Source organism: Chlorocebus sabaeus, chromosome 23 (genome assembly GCF_047675955.1).
Source record: "Chlorocebus sabaeus isolate Y175 chromosome 23, mChlSab1.0.hap1, whole genome shotgun sequence".
NCBI classification, from domain to species: Eukaryota; Metazoa; Chordata; class Mammalia; order Primates; family Cercopithecidae; genus Chlorocebus; species Chlorocebus sabaeus.
This window is the reverse complement of record NC_132926.1, coordinates 32,016,649-32,033,048: the sequence shown is the minus strand read 5'-3', so window position 1 is coordinate 32,033,048 and position 16,400 is coordinate 32,016,649. Positions and strand designations below refer to the sequence as shown.

Below are 16,400 nucleotides of genomic sequence, written 5' to 3'. Positions count from 1 at the left end.
GCTTCAGAGGCCACCCAGCAACTGGCTCATGTTGGCATACAGTAGGCACCCACTAAAGAGCTGTTAGCTGACTGACCGACTGACAGGAGGAGGAAGGGTGAATCCATGCAGCCTGGGGGTACTGTCCAAATCTGGCTCACTCAGGCGCCTGGCAGCCCCACTCCGCTCCGGCTCACCTGCTTATACTTGTACAACAGCAGCAAGAGCAGCAGCAGCAGCAAGGCCATGACGGACATGCAGACGACCACCACCGGTGTGAAGAGGAACTCATCCGGGGGATGCGTGCGGGCTCCTGGAAGGCATGAAGCAAAGCAGTGAGCAGGCAGGGGTGCCTCCGAGCCCCCTCCCTGATGAGGTCAGGCCTGCACACTGCTTGTAACACAGTGGGTGCTCAATAAATGCTTGTTGACTGAATGAAGCATCCCCCACTGGAAGCCTCTGGGGCCTCTCCTGCAGACCCTCCCCAAGAGAGGAAGAGGACGGCCTCTCCAGCTCTGCTCACGTCCACCCCAAACCCTGTCCGGAGTCACAGCCTCCTGTCGCTGGGAGTAGGGAGCCTCTGGGGTCATGCAGTCTCACCCTCTGCCAGTGTAAGAAACCTCTCTGCAGGAGCCTGGCCTGGTGCCCAGCCATGGCTTGCGTGCATACCCTCAGTGACGGGAGACGATGAGCGCGCTACACCTCCAGGAAGCTCGGTCAGAAAGGCCTTCTGGAGGTCACACTGCAACCTTCCTCGCCTGCATTTCCCCTGCAGCTTCCCCACATGCCCTTTGGAATCACACAGCCCTTCTGAGGGTCTAGCAAGCCAGGCTTGTGGCCCCAGGCTCTCCTCTTCCCTGGATCTATAATCCTAGTTCTTGTGATGTTTTGGAGGACATAATTTCCACTTCCTTACTTAGATCAATAACTTAGGTCTGCAGTCAAATTTCACCTGTGCCACTTAGGAGGTGTGTGACATTGAGCCTAGGGAAAATTGTATTTATTTCCTAGGTTTGTAGGAGTTAATCGAGATAATCCCTGTAAAGAGCTTAACACAGTGCCTGGCGCAGCAGAAGCCTTCAACAAAATGTTGGCTTTATTACAATATACAACCTCCAGCAGTGAGACCCAGAGTGGCCACAAGCACCTGCATGCAGTTGGACCCCGGTAGCAGTTGTCCAAGGTCAGCAGCTGGGGACACGAGTGACCACCTCTGAGCCAGGCAGAGGCCAGAGTCTGGCACACAGTGGGTACCAAAGCCTAGCTGTCAAAAGCCTGAGGATGCTGTGGGCCTCTGAGAATCACAGAACTAGCTGGTGAGGAGCCTTTGTGTAAAGCAGAGAGAGGCAGCCTGTGTTGTGCACAGGGCCGGGCATCATTCCCTGGAGCAGCCTCTTGCACAGCAACCTCAAATGGATAGACTGTGTCTGGAGCAAGAGGGGAGAGCTGGAGAAGGCCGTCGTGAGCTGGCCCTGAGCTGGAGACGAACTGTTTCCTTGCTCATTGCCTGCCTCCCTCATCAGACTAAGCTCTGGGGAGGCACTGCTTCCTCGCATCGGGCACGTCCCTGGCACATGGCGCATAATGACTGCACATCCTTGTGAATTAATGCATGAGTTAGAGTGCAGGGATAAGAGTGGGGGCCAGTTTCTTCAGGCTGCTTTCTCTCCGCTTTCACAGAGACTGCCCCATCCTACTGCTTCAGGAGACCTGCCGGGCAGGAGGGGCTTGGATTGGCCCAGAGAGGTAGACCTTGGTATTGCTAGGATCTGCTCCAAAGGTGGATCTGACCCCAGCTCCCTCGGCAGGGTGGGTTGGGGGTGGGGTGGGCAGTTTCCAGGACCGACTCCTGTCTCCACCTAAAGGAGCCAGGGTGGGGTAGGGGGTGCAAAGTCTCCCGCTCACCTGCAGAGATGGGTATGAAGGCCCAGGAGCCACTCCCCACGCTGTTGTGGGCCCTGCACTCATAGGTTTGGTTGTGCTCTAAGGTCTCAGCGGTCAGCAGGCTCTGCACAGTCACCTTCTGGAAGGGCTCCTGGCTCAGGACCTCAGGGTGTGGGTCATCCCAGACCTGCAGCACTTGGGCCTCATCGCACCTGGGAAAAACAGATTGTGGCTCAGAGCTTCAGGGTTCCCAGTGCCAGCATGTCCCTCCCACTCACAGGGTGCCCAGCCTCTGAGCCCAGGTGAGGGAGGTATGTGGAGCCCACTTACCTATCAGTGTGGCCAGCGCACTGCAGCCATGTCACGTTGGGCTGGGGGTACCCAGAGGCAGCACACAAAAGGGTGCCAGAGCCATTGATGGAGGTCCATATGACACTTACCTCTGGGGGGTCTGAGGAAGAGAGGAGGCGGCCCCAAGTCACATTCTCCCTGCCACCTCCCAACCTCCCAGTCAGTACCTCCTTCCCTGTGCCCTGCCCCAGTCAACCCCATCCCTCCAGGCAGTCCCAGGGACTCCACCCCAGGCTGCGCTCCGCCCCAGTACTCACATCGAAGGGTGAGCTCAAACGTCAGAGCTCTCCAGCCTCCTGGGTTTCTGGCCAGGAAGGAGTAGCGGCCAGCCTCAGAGGGCTTCAGACGGGGCAGAGAGAGGGTGAAGGTGTGCCTGCAGGAGAGAATCGGGTGGTCTTGGTGAGCCCCAGCCTAGTATGGCCTCTACAGGATTGCAGTCAGATAACAGCCTTAAAGGGGTTTATTTTAGTTTTGGTAAAATATCCAGGGCCCAATGGCCTTGGGTAAGCGAGGTACTCAGGCAGGGTGCCATTGAGACATGTAAAAACCACCAATCCTATTTCCTCAGTTGGTTTTCTTATCTGAAAGTGTTTTTTTTCCTGAGGTTTAATAGCAGTGATGTCTTCATGATGCTGGGAGGCATATCACAGGTCCCCTACATTGACCACATTGTCACTGAACTAAGCTTTCATGAAAGCTGCAATCCCTGCTAAAAATCCCTGAAGTGCCAACCTTGCCAAAAGGGACTGAGAAAAAGACAAGAGGCAGGATGTAGGGCCCTGGGTTCTAAGCCATGTTGCTGCAGAGACTGGGGTTCAAGTCCTGGTGCTGCTGTTTCTTGGCTGTGTGACCTTAGACAAGTACTTAATCTCTCTGATCCCTCATTTCCTTTGCTGTGAGTGATATCGATGGTAATTAATTAACAGGCTTGGCCTGAGGATTAAAGGGATATGTATTTAGGGTGCTTGACACAGAATTTGACTCTCTGTGGGCACTCAATTTAATGGTACCCTTTATTACAGAAAAGGCTCGGGAGCGAAAACTGACAACAAAAATCATCTTTGGCTGATTCTGGGAAATTTTTTGTTTTATTCTTTATCTCTATTTTACAATTTGTCCACAATGAACATGTGTTGTTTAGGTAATAAATATGTTTTTTAAAAAGTCCCCCAGTTCACTGTCAAAATAAATAAAATTTAAAAAATTATAGCAAATGGCCAGTTCTTGCTTGGGAAATGTCTGCAGCTACTACTGGACTAAAATCCATGGTATTCAGAGAGCAGTCTCATCCAGCCAGACCCTGGGCATATAGAAGCCCTCTGTCCAGGTCAGTTCTTGAGATAAACTCCACCCCTTTAACTAAAAAGAATTGGACTTTTTTGGATGATTGCAAGTCACCATTATGAACACACCCACCACATGAACTAAAATTCTGTGGCTGTTTGGAGTCCAGGCTTGTCTGCCCTTATGCTGAAAGGGCCCAGACTACTGTGTTTTAGGGGATCTCGTGTTCCTTTCCTCAATGCCTCTGTGGCTTATGGACCCATTAAACCCATCCATGGACCAGCCCCCTCCAGAGGGCGTACAGATTCCAAATTCAGAACTTCTGCTTTAAATGAGAGGAAGACAGAGACCTGGCCAGAAAGGACCAGAAGGGAACTGAGAGGAGGAAGGTGAGGACAAGAAAACATCCTTGTTGCTTCTGACAATTGGCAAGCAAGATTCTGGGAATCAGTGAGGTTTGTGCTTCCGGAGCTAGAACCAGAATCCCAAAGAGTTTTGGAGTTAGTCTAAGGGATCTACACAGGGATGACAAACAGATCTCTCACGAGCCAGCTATGCTGGAAATACTGCCTGGGGCCTGTGCTGAGGAGGACTCTGAGGCCACATTACACTCTGCAGAAGAGAGTTGCAGAAAAATGAATGAGAATGTGTGTGGCGTGCACACCACGCGTTCGCTACCCTTAATCAGGCTGTACTGTCTCATTCTGAAAGGGCAGGATATGAATGATTATTTTAGGCCAGGCACGATGGCTCACGCCTATAATCCCAGCACCTTGGGAGGCCGAGGCGGGCTGATCACCTGAGGTCAGGAGTTGGAGACCAGCCTGGCCAACATGGTGAAACCCTGTCTCTACTAAAAATACAAAAATTAGCCGGGTATGGTGGTGGGCATCTGTAATCCCAGCTGCCTGGGAGGCTGAGGCAGGAGAATCACTTGAACCCGGGAGGCTGAGGTTGCAGTGAGCCAAGATCATGTCATTGCACTCCAGCCTGGGCAACAAGAGCGAAACTCCATCTAAAAAAAAAAAAAAAGAAAGAAAGAAAGAAAGGGAAAGAAAATAACTATTTTAATACCTGAGTTAATACCTGGTATACCTGATATGAGTGTTCCTCTTAGGGACAAAAGCTTTCTTATTTAGAACCTACCTGCTTAAGACACTTTGGATGAGAAAGTAAGACCCCAAGACCACAGTTCATAAGCAGACAGGAAAAAGATTTCTAAAATGTGTGTGTGAAATACACAGGATTGTGGGAGTGGAGAGATGGAAGAAGAGGGGGTGTCGAGTTATTACAGATTGCACTTCATGGGAAGAGTTTTGAGCTTACGGAGAAGAGCAGCCAATGAGAAATTCTCGGGGCTAGGTTAATACACTCCTTTAAAGAACATCTCATGTATCTGTGATTATGTGATGTTAATTCCCTCTTCCCCTCCCTCCGAGCCTGTGTATGTGGCAGATAACTTGGGCAGTCATTTTCAGGAGGGTGTCTGTGAGTAGGGCTGTTTTCTGCATTTAGATTGGCCCCAAGAGAGGAAAATGAATGAGACTGAGGGTTCTTGAGGGGCCATGAGAATGCACACTCCCAAGAAATGGTAGAACCCTTGGGTGGGGCGTTGACTATCCCAAGGATGTGGGATGGAGAGGTAAGTCAATTTCATCCGGATCTCAAACACAGATAACCAATATTGGGATTCCATGAAATCAGGGAAAGTGAAGCCCAGAAAGGGACAGGGACTTGCTCAAGGTCATACAGCAAGGTTGGGACATGAGCCAAGTGTCCTGACTCTTGCTGAAGCATCCCCCATCTGGTTATAGGGCTGTGTAGATGGGAGCTGATAAGTGGTACCTGTATGTGTCCTTGGTGGTAGCATTAGCAAGCTTGGGCTCAGGCTGGTGGTCAGAAAAGGGTCCCAGGTAGGTCCAGTTAAAACCTTGCAGGCCTGGGTAGGCCTCCACCATGACTTTGAGGTTGAGCCCCTCGCCCACGGTCACCTCCTGGATGAGGTTCTGCTCAGAGCTCAAGTCCAAGTAGGCACTCTCTGGAAAGCAGAACACACAAGCATCTGGCATTAGTGGGAAGATGTCCTGGTTTATTTGTCCATTTTGTCATCTACCCATTGATCCAGTCCCTGAGCAGCTATGTCACAGGTATACAGTCCTCACCACCACCCAAGACAGGTCCTCTGACACCCCTCTTCTCACCACCCCCTTCAGAATCCCTGGATCAAAACTTTTCTCACTGAGGCCCTAGGAGAACCTGGGCAAATTCCTATCCCCATTTGTGCCTCCATCTCCTTATTTGTGTAATGAAGAGACTGAATATAATCTGTTATTTTCCAAGTTTTTGAAAAATTTTTGGCTGCAAGAAAAAATACACATGTGCGCACGCGCGCGCACACACACACACACACACAATTTCACATGTCCTCATGCATTTCCCTTTCTTCTGGTCATAAGTCAGTCAATGCAGCTTCCAAATATAGCTCTGGAGTAGGTGTGTAACCCAGGCCAGCCAATGAGGGTACTCTATCCCCTCTGGCCCAGTGATTGGTTTGGGTTACCATTAGTCCATGAGTCCATAACACTCAATTCCATGATTTTTGTTAAGACTCTGGGAAAAGAGAAGCCCTTATTTTACTGGTATTGCTAGGTCAGATACTACAAGGCAGATAGTCAGAGTCCTACAAGAGGAAAGTCTTCTGAGGGCTAGGCCCAAAAGGAAAAAGCAGAGCTGAGAGTTGGGGAGCCATAGATTCTTTCCAGCATCAGCTGAACACCTGGATCCAAGTGTTCCTGAAGCTGATATCCATGAGCTTTTTAGCTATAAGGAAAAAAAAAAATCCTTTTAATTAGGTTTGAGTTGATTTCTGTTACTTGTATCTGAAAGAGTCCTGACTAGTTTCTTTTTTTTTTTTTTTTTTTTTTTTTTTTTTGAGACAGAGTCTCACTCTGTTGTCCAGGCTGGAGTGCAGTGGTGCAGTCTCAGCTTACTGCAACCTCTGCCTCCCAGGTTGAAGCAATTCTCCTGCCTCAGCCTCCCGAGTACCTGGGACTACAGGTTCCTGCCACCATGCCCAGCTACTAACTAGTTTCTCCGAATGAAATTTTGCACAGCTTGTAATCCAGCTGCTCTTGTTGAATCTCAGGCAAAGGAATTGTGGCAAGAACCCCAATTCACTCAGCCTCTCCGTGCCTGTCATGGTAGCCCCTGACATGCCTTCTTAAAACCTCAGGGCTCTGCCACAAGCCCTAGGCTAGATGATTTCTAAGAGCTCCTCTCCTTACTCTATTCTGTCTAAAAATCTGAAATTCACCCTTCTACACTGACATATGTCTACTCAAAAGCCCCCTATGGCGTCCCGTTGCCTCCATTATTCAGCTTGGCATTCAAAGCTCTCCTCAATCAAATCAGGTCTCGCTGTGCTCATCCAGCCCCTTTCCCTCTTCCTTCCTACACACACACACACACACACACACACTCAACGCTCCACCCATCTGGGTCTCCTAACATCCCTGAACACACCACAGCCATTCCAACCTTGGAGGTTTTGCTCAAGCCATTTCCTCCACCAGGAATTCCATCCTCCTCCTTTTCATTATAGAGCCCCCTTTATCCTTTAAGACTCACCCCCATGAGGGAGTCTCTACTCAGTGCTCCAGGACACAGGAACCTCTCACTCCACTGGCCTTTTGCTGCCCTTCCAGACTACACACTCATTAGGCACCACATCTGCACTGCTTCATGCATCTGGTTCTCCCTCCAGGTAGCTTTCTTCTCTCTCCAACTAGTCTGTGAGCTTTTGGGGGCAAGGCTTTTCTCTTCTCTGTCTCTCTCAGCAGTCCATCTATTATTCATCCATCCATTCGTCCATTCATCCATCCAAACACCAACACTTCCTGCTACCTTCACCATTGCGACTCTAGTCCACCCACCATCAGCTCCAGCCTGGACCACTGCGGTAGCCTCCTCCTTCATCTCTCTGCTTCCATCCTTGTCTCCCTACAGACAGTACTCAACGCCCAAGAAAGCTCTGTTAATTCTTGTTACATCCAACCCCACCATGTCACTCATCTGCTCAAACCCTCCCACAGCTCCCCATCTCTCTCAGGAGAAAAAGCCCAAGTTTTTACAGTGGCCTCCAAGGCCCCGTGGGATCTGCCACCTCCCCACTTTAACTCTCTGACCTCATCCGAGACCACATTTTTTCTCGCTCTCTCCCCGCAGCACACTGGCCCACTTGTCCCTTGAACACAGCAAGCAGTCCTGCCACAGGATGGAACTCCCTTCTCCAAAATGGCCACATGGCTTGCTCCTTCACCAAGTTAAGTCTTTGCTCAAATATCAGCTTTCCAGTGAGATCTTCCTTGGTGACCACCCAATCTGAAGCTGCAAATGCTATATCATTTTTTTTTTTTAATAATTTACTTGGCTCATTGCCTACCCATTCCCAGCTAGAGCACCCACTTCATAAGGTCAGGGGTTGTTGTATCTGTTTCATTTTTTTTTTGCAGCTGTATCCTCGATGTCTAGAACAGTGTTTGGCCCAAAGTGTGAATGAACATAAACACTTATTGAGTGACGACTGTATGCCTGTACTAGAAAGCAGACAGGATTAGAAGCCATAACTGAAGGACAATTCTTGTGCTTTTGTTCTTCTTCCCCTTTACCCTGCCAAAGTCCCCAGTGCATAATGGGGTCCACAACAGAGCTCACAATCTACTGCAAGTCATGCATGTATTCTAGGGTAGCAATGCTCATGATTCTCATGCTCCTCGCCACCTCTGTCTCCCATACCATTCAACACATGAGGCACAGCCAGACCTAAAGGCCTCAGAGCCTGCTCCCACTCTGATGAGCTCCTGCCTCGCTTCAGGGTCCGAGTCCAGTGACTGCCACTGCCTGCACCCAATCACCATAGCCAGAGACCTGGAGGTCATCCTTAGGTCCTTTCTCTTCCTCATCCCTACATCTTAGACTCTTCCACACACCACTGGCCATCTTCAGCCTATTCTCCAGCCTCCAGGCTCCCACCCAACCCACATGGTACCAGACTGAGCCTTCTCAGATACTATCTTCTAGTGCATACTTGGACAGCATTTCCTGTGTCAGACCCTGTTCTAAGTACTATCTATCTATCTATCTATCTATCTATCTATCTATCTATCTAATCTAATCTATCTTCTATCTGTGAAGGCAGTTACTGTTAATATCTTCATTTTACAGGTAGGAAAACTGGGACATAGTGGGGTTAGCAACCTGCTAGTCGTTGGCAGACTCAGGTTGGAACACTGCCCTGGAGTGTGTACTCCTGACCACCGCACAGTGCCTCCTCTGTGCAATCTGACCCCATCACTCTCCTCTTTACAATGAGCACCCAACAGGTTAAGATGCAGTTACTCTCTCACTTTAAGACACCTTTACCTCTGGCTTCTGCTGCCTCCTCTGGTCTCCTGTGGCCACTCCTCACACCACTCTACATCCGAGCTGTTGTCAAGTTCTTTCAGTGTTCCAAATGATCTATGCTCTTTGCCTTTGAGTCTTGCATATGTTCCTCCCTCTGCCAGAAGCGCTGTTCCCCTTCCTTTCCCACCCTTCTGCCCAGCTAACCCACCTTTCATTCTTCCCAGTTTAGGGGCCACCTTCTCCAAGCCTGGGTTGGGGGACTCCTCAGTGTTCCCAGGACACCCTGTGCTTCCCCCATAATCACTGGGCGATCATTGTCTTTTCATGTGTCCATAAAGGAATGCGTGAAAAAATAAACAACTGTAGTCCAGTAGGGAGCTACTGGATGCCAATCCCCAAACAAAACAAAAAATGGCGCTAAGGTGTACCCAGTGCAGCCACACAATGTAAGAGCTCCAAGGTGGGAGAGAGGTCCCAGGACAGGGTAAGGGAGAGCTCCTGGAGAGTGGCTCCTTAGCCAGGCCTTGGATAAACGAACTCCGGCAGAGGTATCCTCAGCAGGTCTCCTTCCCTGACATCAGCCTCCTCCTCAAAACCCTTCTGCTCCCACTCCTGCAGGATCCCTACTGACCGTCCACCACCCCCCTGATGCTTACCTACGACCCGGAAGAACATGGAGGTGGAGTGCTTGCCCTGCACGTTGCTGGCCACGCAGGAGTAGTTGCCAGCATGTTGGAAGTCGACTTGACCGAGGCTGAGGGTCAGGACTTTTTGGTAACGGTTATCGTGAAAGTCAGATTGCTGAGGGATTGCGAGCTGCAGCCAGAAGGAATGGAGATGTTATACCAAGGTAGTTTAGGGATTCGAGAGATCTGGGTTCCAATCCTCAGCCTTTAATTACTATCTGCCTGTCCTCTGAGCCTGTTTCTTCACTTGTAAGATGGGGCTCCCTGCCCCCAAGACTGTAGTGAAGAGTAAATGAGATATGCATGCAAGTGGCTTAGGGCTGTGCCTGGAACATGGCAGGCACAGTGGGAAGGGAGGGGGCTCTTAGGGGCAGCCCAGTGTGATTCCCTCCTGGAATCCTCCCTCCCCCCTTGTTTCCCAAAGTCTTTCTGAAATAGCTGTTATATTCCTGGGCCTCAAAGGTGGCCTAGGAAACCCTTGCTAAATAGAAGCGAGCTCACCTCTGGGTTTTGTCTAAAGGCTGGGGCAAAGGCCATGTGTCAAGGGGACAGAGAACTACCTCCCCCGCCCACCCCTACAAAGTTCAGCAGCATAAGCATGAGTCCTGGTTCTACGTCAGCTACTGACTGGGAGTGAGGTCTTGGGCGAGTCTGTGCCCCTCCTGGAGTCCGAACTGTGCCTTCAGCTGAGACAGCCGGTTTGGAGTGGGGGGCCCATAACCCCACCATGTAAAACCTGGTGTGCTGGGAGGATGGCCAGACTTCACCTTGTGATCTGCAGGGACTGACCTTGGTGGTGTTGTGTTGGAGGAAGACATCAAAGTCAACGTCAATGTTGCTGGCTGAGCACACGATCTGGGCAGCCTCCCCTCGAATCCGCACCAGCTCTGCAGGCACCAGTGTCAAGGCTGGGGGCCCTGGGATGACTGAGACCGGGGGAGAGATCCCTGAACACCCAGGTTCCCTGAATGTGATATAGCTGTTGCTCTCCTCCCTGCCATGGGCCAGGCCACACTGGCCAGGCTTCCCCCGCCACTGCCCCATCCCAAATCCTGGGAGGCAGCCTTGCTGCTTCTACTCCCTCCACTGCAAGTCCTGTCCTATAGAGGCCTTGGAAAGTCTACTTTCTCCGTCACCTCTACCCCTTCCCAGTCCCGTCACCATTCTCCACTCTGGACTTCTGCACCAGTCTCCTCAGAGGCGTCCCTGCCTCCCTCTCTCCCCCTACACCTGGACTCTTCACCAAAGTGACCTCTTACAAATATAAATGGGACCATGCCTCTCTCCTCTGTAAACATTAGGGGCTTCCCGTTACTCTCAGAAAAGAAGTCAAAGTCCTTTCCATACCCCAACCTGTTTCTGATCGCCCTGACAACCCCACCCCTTGTTCACTGCACTGCAGCCCCCTGCACCTCTTTCCTACCACAGGGCCTTTGCACTCACCTTTCCCTCCTGGAATGCCTTTCCTCCCACTCTTCAAATGGGAGGCTGTTCTCGTCCTTCAGATCTTTAGCTCAAAAATTCCTCAGCGAGGCCTCTGTGACCAGCTGATAGGAATTAGCCTCCCCAGCACCTCCACGCCCTCCACTCCCCAGCTTGGTTTCTTGCTCATCACGTTTGTATTTACTTTCTATTTAATAGTTAGACTGTAGTCGAATGTCAAATCCATGACAGGAATATTCCAGCAGCCGGCAAGATGCCTGATGCACAATAGGCCTTAAATTCATATTTATGCCCATTGCTGCTATTGAAAGATAATCTAATCCAGATTCCTAAGGCCCAGGGATATGAAAGGACTCCCCCAAGGTCCCTGAGGGGGATCAAGGCAGAGCTAGGGCCCAGGACCCTTAGCTCTTGGCCAACCCAGGGCTCTGCGGGATGAAGTGCCAGGAAAGAGCCCTAACGGCCTCCTCTGCCCACACGGCTGGGGTCCTTTGACCTCCTGGGCAGGTTTAATGGCCTCAGATCCCAGGGGCATTGGGCTAGCTAGTTCACTCTGACCCTGGCCCTCGTTACAGGGACTGATTGCTGTCTCAAGCCCAGGTCCTCAGCCTGGGGCCCTGCTTGCTCTCACCAGTCCTCCCAGAAACCAGAATCCCACCTGCCATCCCAGCAGGGTGAGACTCCACCTCCACTGTTACCTGGCCACTGCAAGAGCTGTCACACGTGCCTACCATCTCCTCCCTGCCTCTTGGCTCAGCATCCCTCCCCTTCACGTGCCCAGCACCTGGCCTTAGGCAGGCCCCGAGTGGGAAATCCATGTCTGAGGCTGAGCTTCAGTCCTCTTTCCATACCTAGAACATTCAGAGCCTGTCCCCACCTCACCACTTGGTACTCACTGTCCCCCTGCTGAAGCAGATCTCTGCACAGCCACCTTCTTCATGTCATTCAGATTCCAGCTCTAATAAAGTGTTTTCTTCTCAGTGAGGCTTCCCCACCCGACACACTCTTATTCAGCTACCCTGTTGAATGTTTTTTTGTGTGGCATGTGTAATGACCTGAGATGACCTTGCCCACTGAGTTATTTGCTCACATGTGGTTTGTCTCCCTGCCCCAACACCTTGTCAGTCCTGCCCCGTGGATGATCGTGGAACCACTGAGGGGAAGAAGTGAAAGGAGGAGGACATCCCACTACCCCCCATCACGCCCAGTCCCCAGCCACCACCCGTGTGGCTGCCGGCTCTGTCCCCACTCTCCAGGCCTGGTTGCTGGTCCCCTTGTGCCCCACACACCTTTCTGCACTTTCAGCCGGATGCTGATGGACATCACCTTCCTGCCACCCATCAGGGCACTGCATTGATAGTCCTGGCCCTGAATGAATTTGGCCCTGTGGATGGTGAAGCCGTGCCAGGGCGAGAAGGAGTAGTTGGTGTGGCGCAGGAGGGGCCGACCACGCAGACGCACCAGCGAGACGCCTGCCTCCAGCACCGGGTCTGTGAGCAGGCAGGGCAGCAGTGCATCCTGGTCCTCAAACACCACCACCTCCGTTGCTAGCACGTTCCAGGGCCGGGCAGGATCTAGGGTAGAGAAGGGCACAGGGTTATAACTGCCCTTCCTCCACTGGGCCAAGGAGTACCTGGACATAGGTGACAGGGAAGTTCAGAGAAGCTGGTCATTCATCTGAGCTCACACCATGCCAGGACAGTTCAGTGGACGCTTCAGCGTAGGGACTCTAGAGTCAGATGCACCTGGGCTCCACTCTAGTCCCACTGTGAGGCTGCATGACCTTGGACAATCTCCCTGCACGTCTAGAAAATGCATCATCATAGACCTGCCTTGCAGGGTCATTGGGAGGACTGCATCACGTTAGAAGCTCTTCCAGGTCCTTGCTCATAGCCAGCACTCAGTAAATGCAGAGCTGAATTGTTACGATTGTTAATTTTAGGGCGCACTGTAGTGGGGCCTGCTGGGCCAGGCCTCTTGGGAGGAGGCTCAGACTCCTCACCTTTGACGTAGAGGTGGATGGCGGCGCTGCCTCCCAGGGGGTCTCCAGGCTCAGTGCAGCGATAGGTCCTTGTGTTTTGGAAGGTAGCGTTGGTGGTGGTGAGGACACTGCTGGGGCCATCAGAGTACAGGGTCCAGTGAGGTGATATGGGGCCATCCCATTCCACACTGCCATTGCCCACACATCGCAGGGTCACCGTTTCTCCCGGCTTCACGACCAACTCAGGGCCACTGGGCTCTATCACTGGGATTCCCTGACCTGGTGGGAGGGACAGCAGACAGAAGTGAGGTCTAGGATGCACCCCTTGGGCCGACCTGACTCTGAGATGGGTGGTAGCCTGGCAGGGATGGTGCTGTGCCATCAAGGGACCACTTTGAATTAGCCCCTGCCCCCTGGTCATAACCCTCAACCTACTCAGGGTTAGACTGATGTCTCTGATGTCCAGGAGGTCCCTTCTCTGAGAAAGGGGGCTTGCAGCTTGCTCAGCCTCTCATTCAGGCCTCTGTCTCCCTGGGGTCCTCAGCCTCCTGCCTCAGTCTACCCTGCTGTGATGACATCTTTCTTCTCCCCAGGAATGAACTCTTTTAACCCTGTGTACAAAGTGGATGTATTTCTACCACCGAATGAAGAAAGAAATGAATGGAATGTTCACAGCCAAGTCCTCTGACTTAATTCATATCGGAAAGAAAAAAAAGAGATGTAGGATCTTAGCCCGGCAGAGTTAGAGAGGTCCCAGGAATCTCCTGGTGTGCCCACTCCCACTGATGGACATCTGGTCTGCAGCACAGTGGGATGGGAGGTGCCGTGCCTCAGTTTCCCCACCTATAAAATAGGGATAATCGTCATACCCACTCATCGCTATGTTAGGCATTTTAAATGCATGGGAAGCCTTTAGACCATCACCTGTCACCAAATAAATGGTTCAGTAAGAGTTAGTCACTATGTTGTTTATTCCTAGTCTGCACCCAGCAGCTCACCCCTGCACCCCCACACATCTGTGTTTACCGGGAAGCCAATCTCTTTTAAGGAAAATTTTCTTGAAGGAGAAAAGAGAACTTGAAACCCCTATCAGGCTGTCTGGGAAGAAGGCCCGTTGCCTCTGCAGCGTCAGCATTTTTCCAGGGCCTGAAATAGGGGCAAAGGAGGGAAGTGAGAGCGGATTCAAGCCTCCAAGGGGCTGCCAGGCGCCCCCCAGCCTGTATGGGCGGAAACACATTGTTGGCGTCAGGCTCAGCCCCCGGTTTCCGCTCAGCCTGTGGCCCTTCTACAGGGATGTTCTCACTTCTGCTTCCCCAGCCTCCTAACCACTGCCCTCTCTCCAGGCAGGGAGAGGGAGTGCCACTTGCGGGGCAGCTGTGAGGCCGGGCTCTGACACTGATCCACTGGCTGACCCTGGCCATCCAACTCCTCAGCTCTGGCCCTTCCTATTCCCAGTGATGGGGACAGGCCAGCCCCGAGGGCTTCGGGTGAATTCAGGGTTTCTCCGTTGTTCTCTGCAAACCCCCTTGAAATGGGAATTCCCCCTGCCCCACCATAGAGCCCAGAATTGGAAAGGTTTTCTCTCTCAAGTCCTTTTGGGATGGCTTAATTCATGTTTTGATTTTGTATTCAGCAGAATATGCATCCCCTCTCCCCAAGACTCTGATCCGCACAAGGGACTGAGTGAATTGTGAACACAGCCAAGGCTGCCACCTGGGGTTGTAGCCTCCTATGCAGCGCAACCACCAGGAAGAAGGACAAATGTCATTTCTAGCAGCCTTTTAACAAATCTCAACAGAGCTGGGGCTACCCTATCACTGCGGCGGCAGTCTCAGGCCCCCAGGCGGGGGTTTTATAGCAGGAAACAGCTTGGAGTGTGGGCTCACACCAACTTGGGTTTGGAACTTGGTTCTTCCCTTACCAGCTGGGTTAGTTGCTTAACCTCTTTGAGCCTCAGGCTATTCTTCTGTCTGACGGGAATAATCCCAGCTCCCACCCCAAAAACTTCAGCTGGGGGTTGAGTGAGATGATATATAGAACTGCTCCTGCCCTGGGCACCTGCTTTAATTGCTACATTTCTAATGTCCCTTCTGGGCCAACTCTGATTACTCAAGATTTTAACCTTGGATTCTGTGATTCCATTTGTTCCTTTTTTACACCTGCCTCATGCCTCACAGGGGGCTTTTCCCATCCCTTCCCCCAGCCTGTCTCTCTAGACCCTGCCTTGGCCTCCAGGAAATGTGGCCAGGGAGCAATGTCTGTCCTATTTTGTCCTATCCTATTGTCCCAGATATTCACACAGGATAAGGCTGATACCCGCAATTTCCGCAGCCAACTTCCCCTGCTGGCTTGGCTAGCAGGGAAGGAAGCCAGCTTGGTCCCCATCCTCCTCGGGGTGGGGGCATGGGCTATGAACATTAACTGAGGTCCCCCTTCTGTGCTGTCCATTCTTCCCCTCCTCATCTCCACTCCCCAATTCTCCCCATGCCCTACACCTCTCCACTAGCTCCCACTTGCCTGGAAGCCCCTCCATCGTCTCTTCCAGAATGTGCACCAATCTCTACTCTTCTCTCCCAACACACACACACACACACACACACTCTGCACACCAAGGCTGGCTACAGCCCCTCCTCAGCCCAGGATCTCATCGCAGTGATGAAGAGCGAGCCCCCCTCTCTCTCTCGAGTCCTCCAGTACCATCCCCAGTCTCCTCACAGTGGCTTCTCATCTACTCACCATTGGTCTACTGGGCTGAAAACTTAGGTTTCCAGCCTCCCCATCTCTTCTTTCTCTTGGGACTGGACCCTGGACAACCATCTGGCCCCCTTCCCACACACCATGCCCCTGGGAAGGGAAAATAAAAACTCCAGACCCTAATTCACTCTGCCAAAAGGAAAAACTCAAGCTGAAAACTGAGTCATGCAAGAAGCTGCCTTGCCTTTTATTCCTAAGCTGATAGCGACAGATGAAAGGTAAAATATCCCACAGGCAGCTCCTCTATGCTCACTTTCCCTATGTAAAGAGCCAATTTACTGAACCGAGATAATTGACTGTTCCCCTACCTGCTACTTTTCTTTTGCAACATGTGGATTACCACAACGTCCCCTTTTTCCCTCCAGCCCACTTTCCCCTTTAAATGTTAAAGCCTTCAAATTCCTCCAGAATGGCACAGACCACATAATATTTTTGTGACTCCATGTTTTGTTTTTCTTGCCAGCATGTCCTTAACCTTGGCAAAATAAAGTTCTACTTTGATTGAGGCCAGGCACAGTGGCTCATACCTGTAATCCCAGCACTTTGGGAGGCCAAGGCAGGGGAATCGCTTGAGTTCAGGAGTTAGAGACCAGCATGGCCAACATAGTAAAACCCTGTCTCTACCAAAAATAAAA

The 16,400-nt window shown here is 51.6% G+C and overlaps 1 protein-coding gene across 2 annotated transcripts in view; it reads right to left on the bottom strand.

The window, feature by feature from the left end:
• The window catches only part of CSF1R (colony stimulating factor 1 receptor), a 60,235-nt gene that overhangs the window by 15,254 nt on the left and 28,581 nt on the right, over window positions 1-16,400 (bottom strand). For both annotated transcript variants that reach the window (XM_008014968.3, XM_073010587.1), the window contains 9 exons: window positions 13,033-13,290; window positions 12,320-12,604; window positions 10,377-10,513; window positions 9,558-9,717; window positions 5,344-5,536; window positions 2,472-2,587; window positions 2,194-2,314; window positions 1,885-2,075; window positions 177-292 (listed from right to left, as the gene is read on the bottom strand). In XM_008014968.3, coding sequence (XP_008013159.3) covers window positions 177-292; window positions 1,885-2,075; window positions 2,194-2,314; window positions 2,472-2,587; window positions 5,344-5,536; window positions 9,558-9,717; window positions 10,377-10,513; window positions 12,320-12,604; window positions 13,033-13,290 — 1,577 coding nt within the window. The remainder of the gene's footprint in view (window positions 1-176; window positions 293-1,884; window positions 2,076-2,193; window positions 2,315-2,471; window positions 2,588-5,343; window positions 5,537-9,557; window positions 9,718-10,376; window positions 10,514-12,319; window positions 12,605-13,032; window positions 13,291-16,400) is intronic.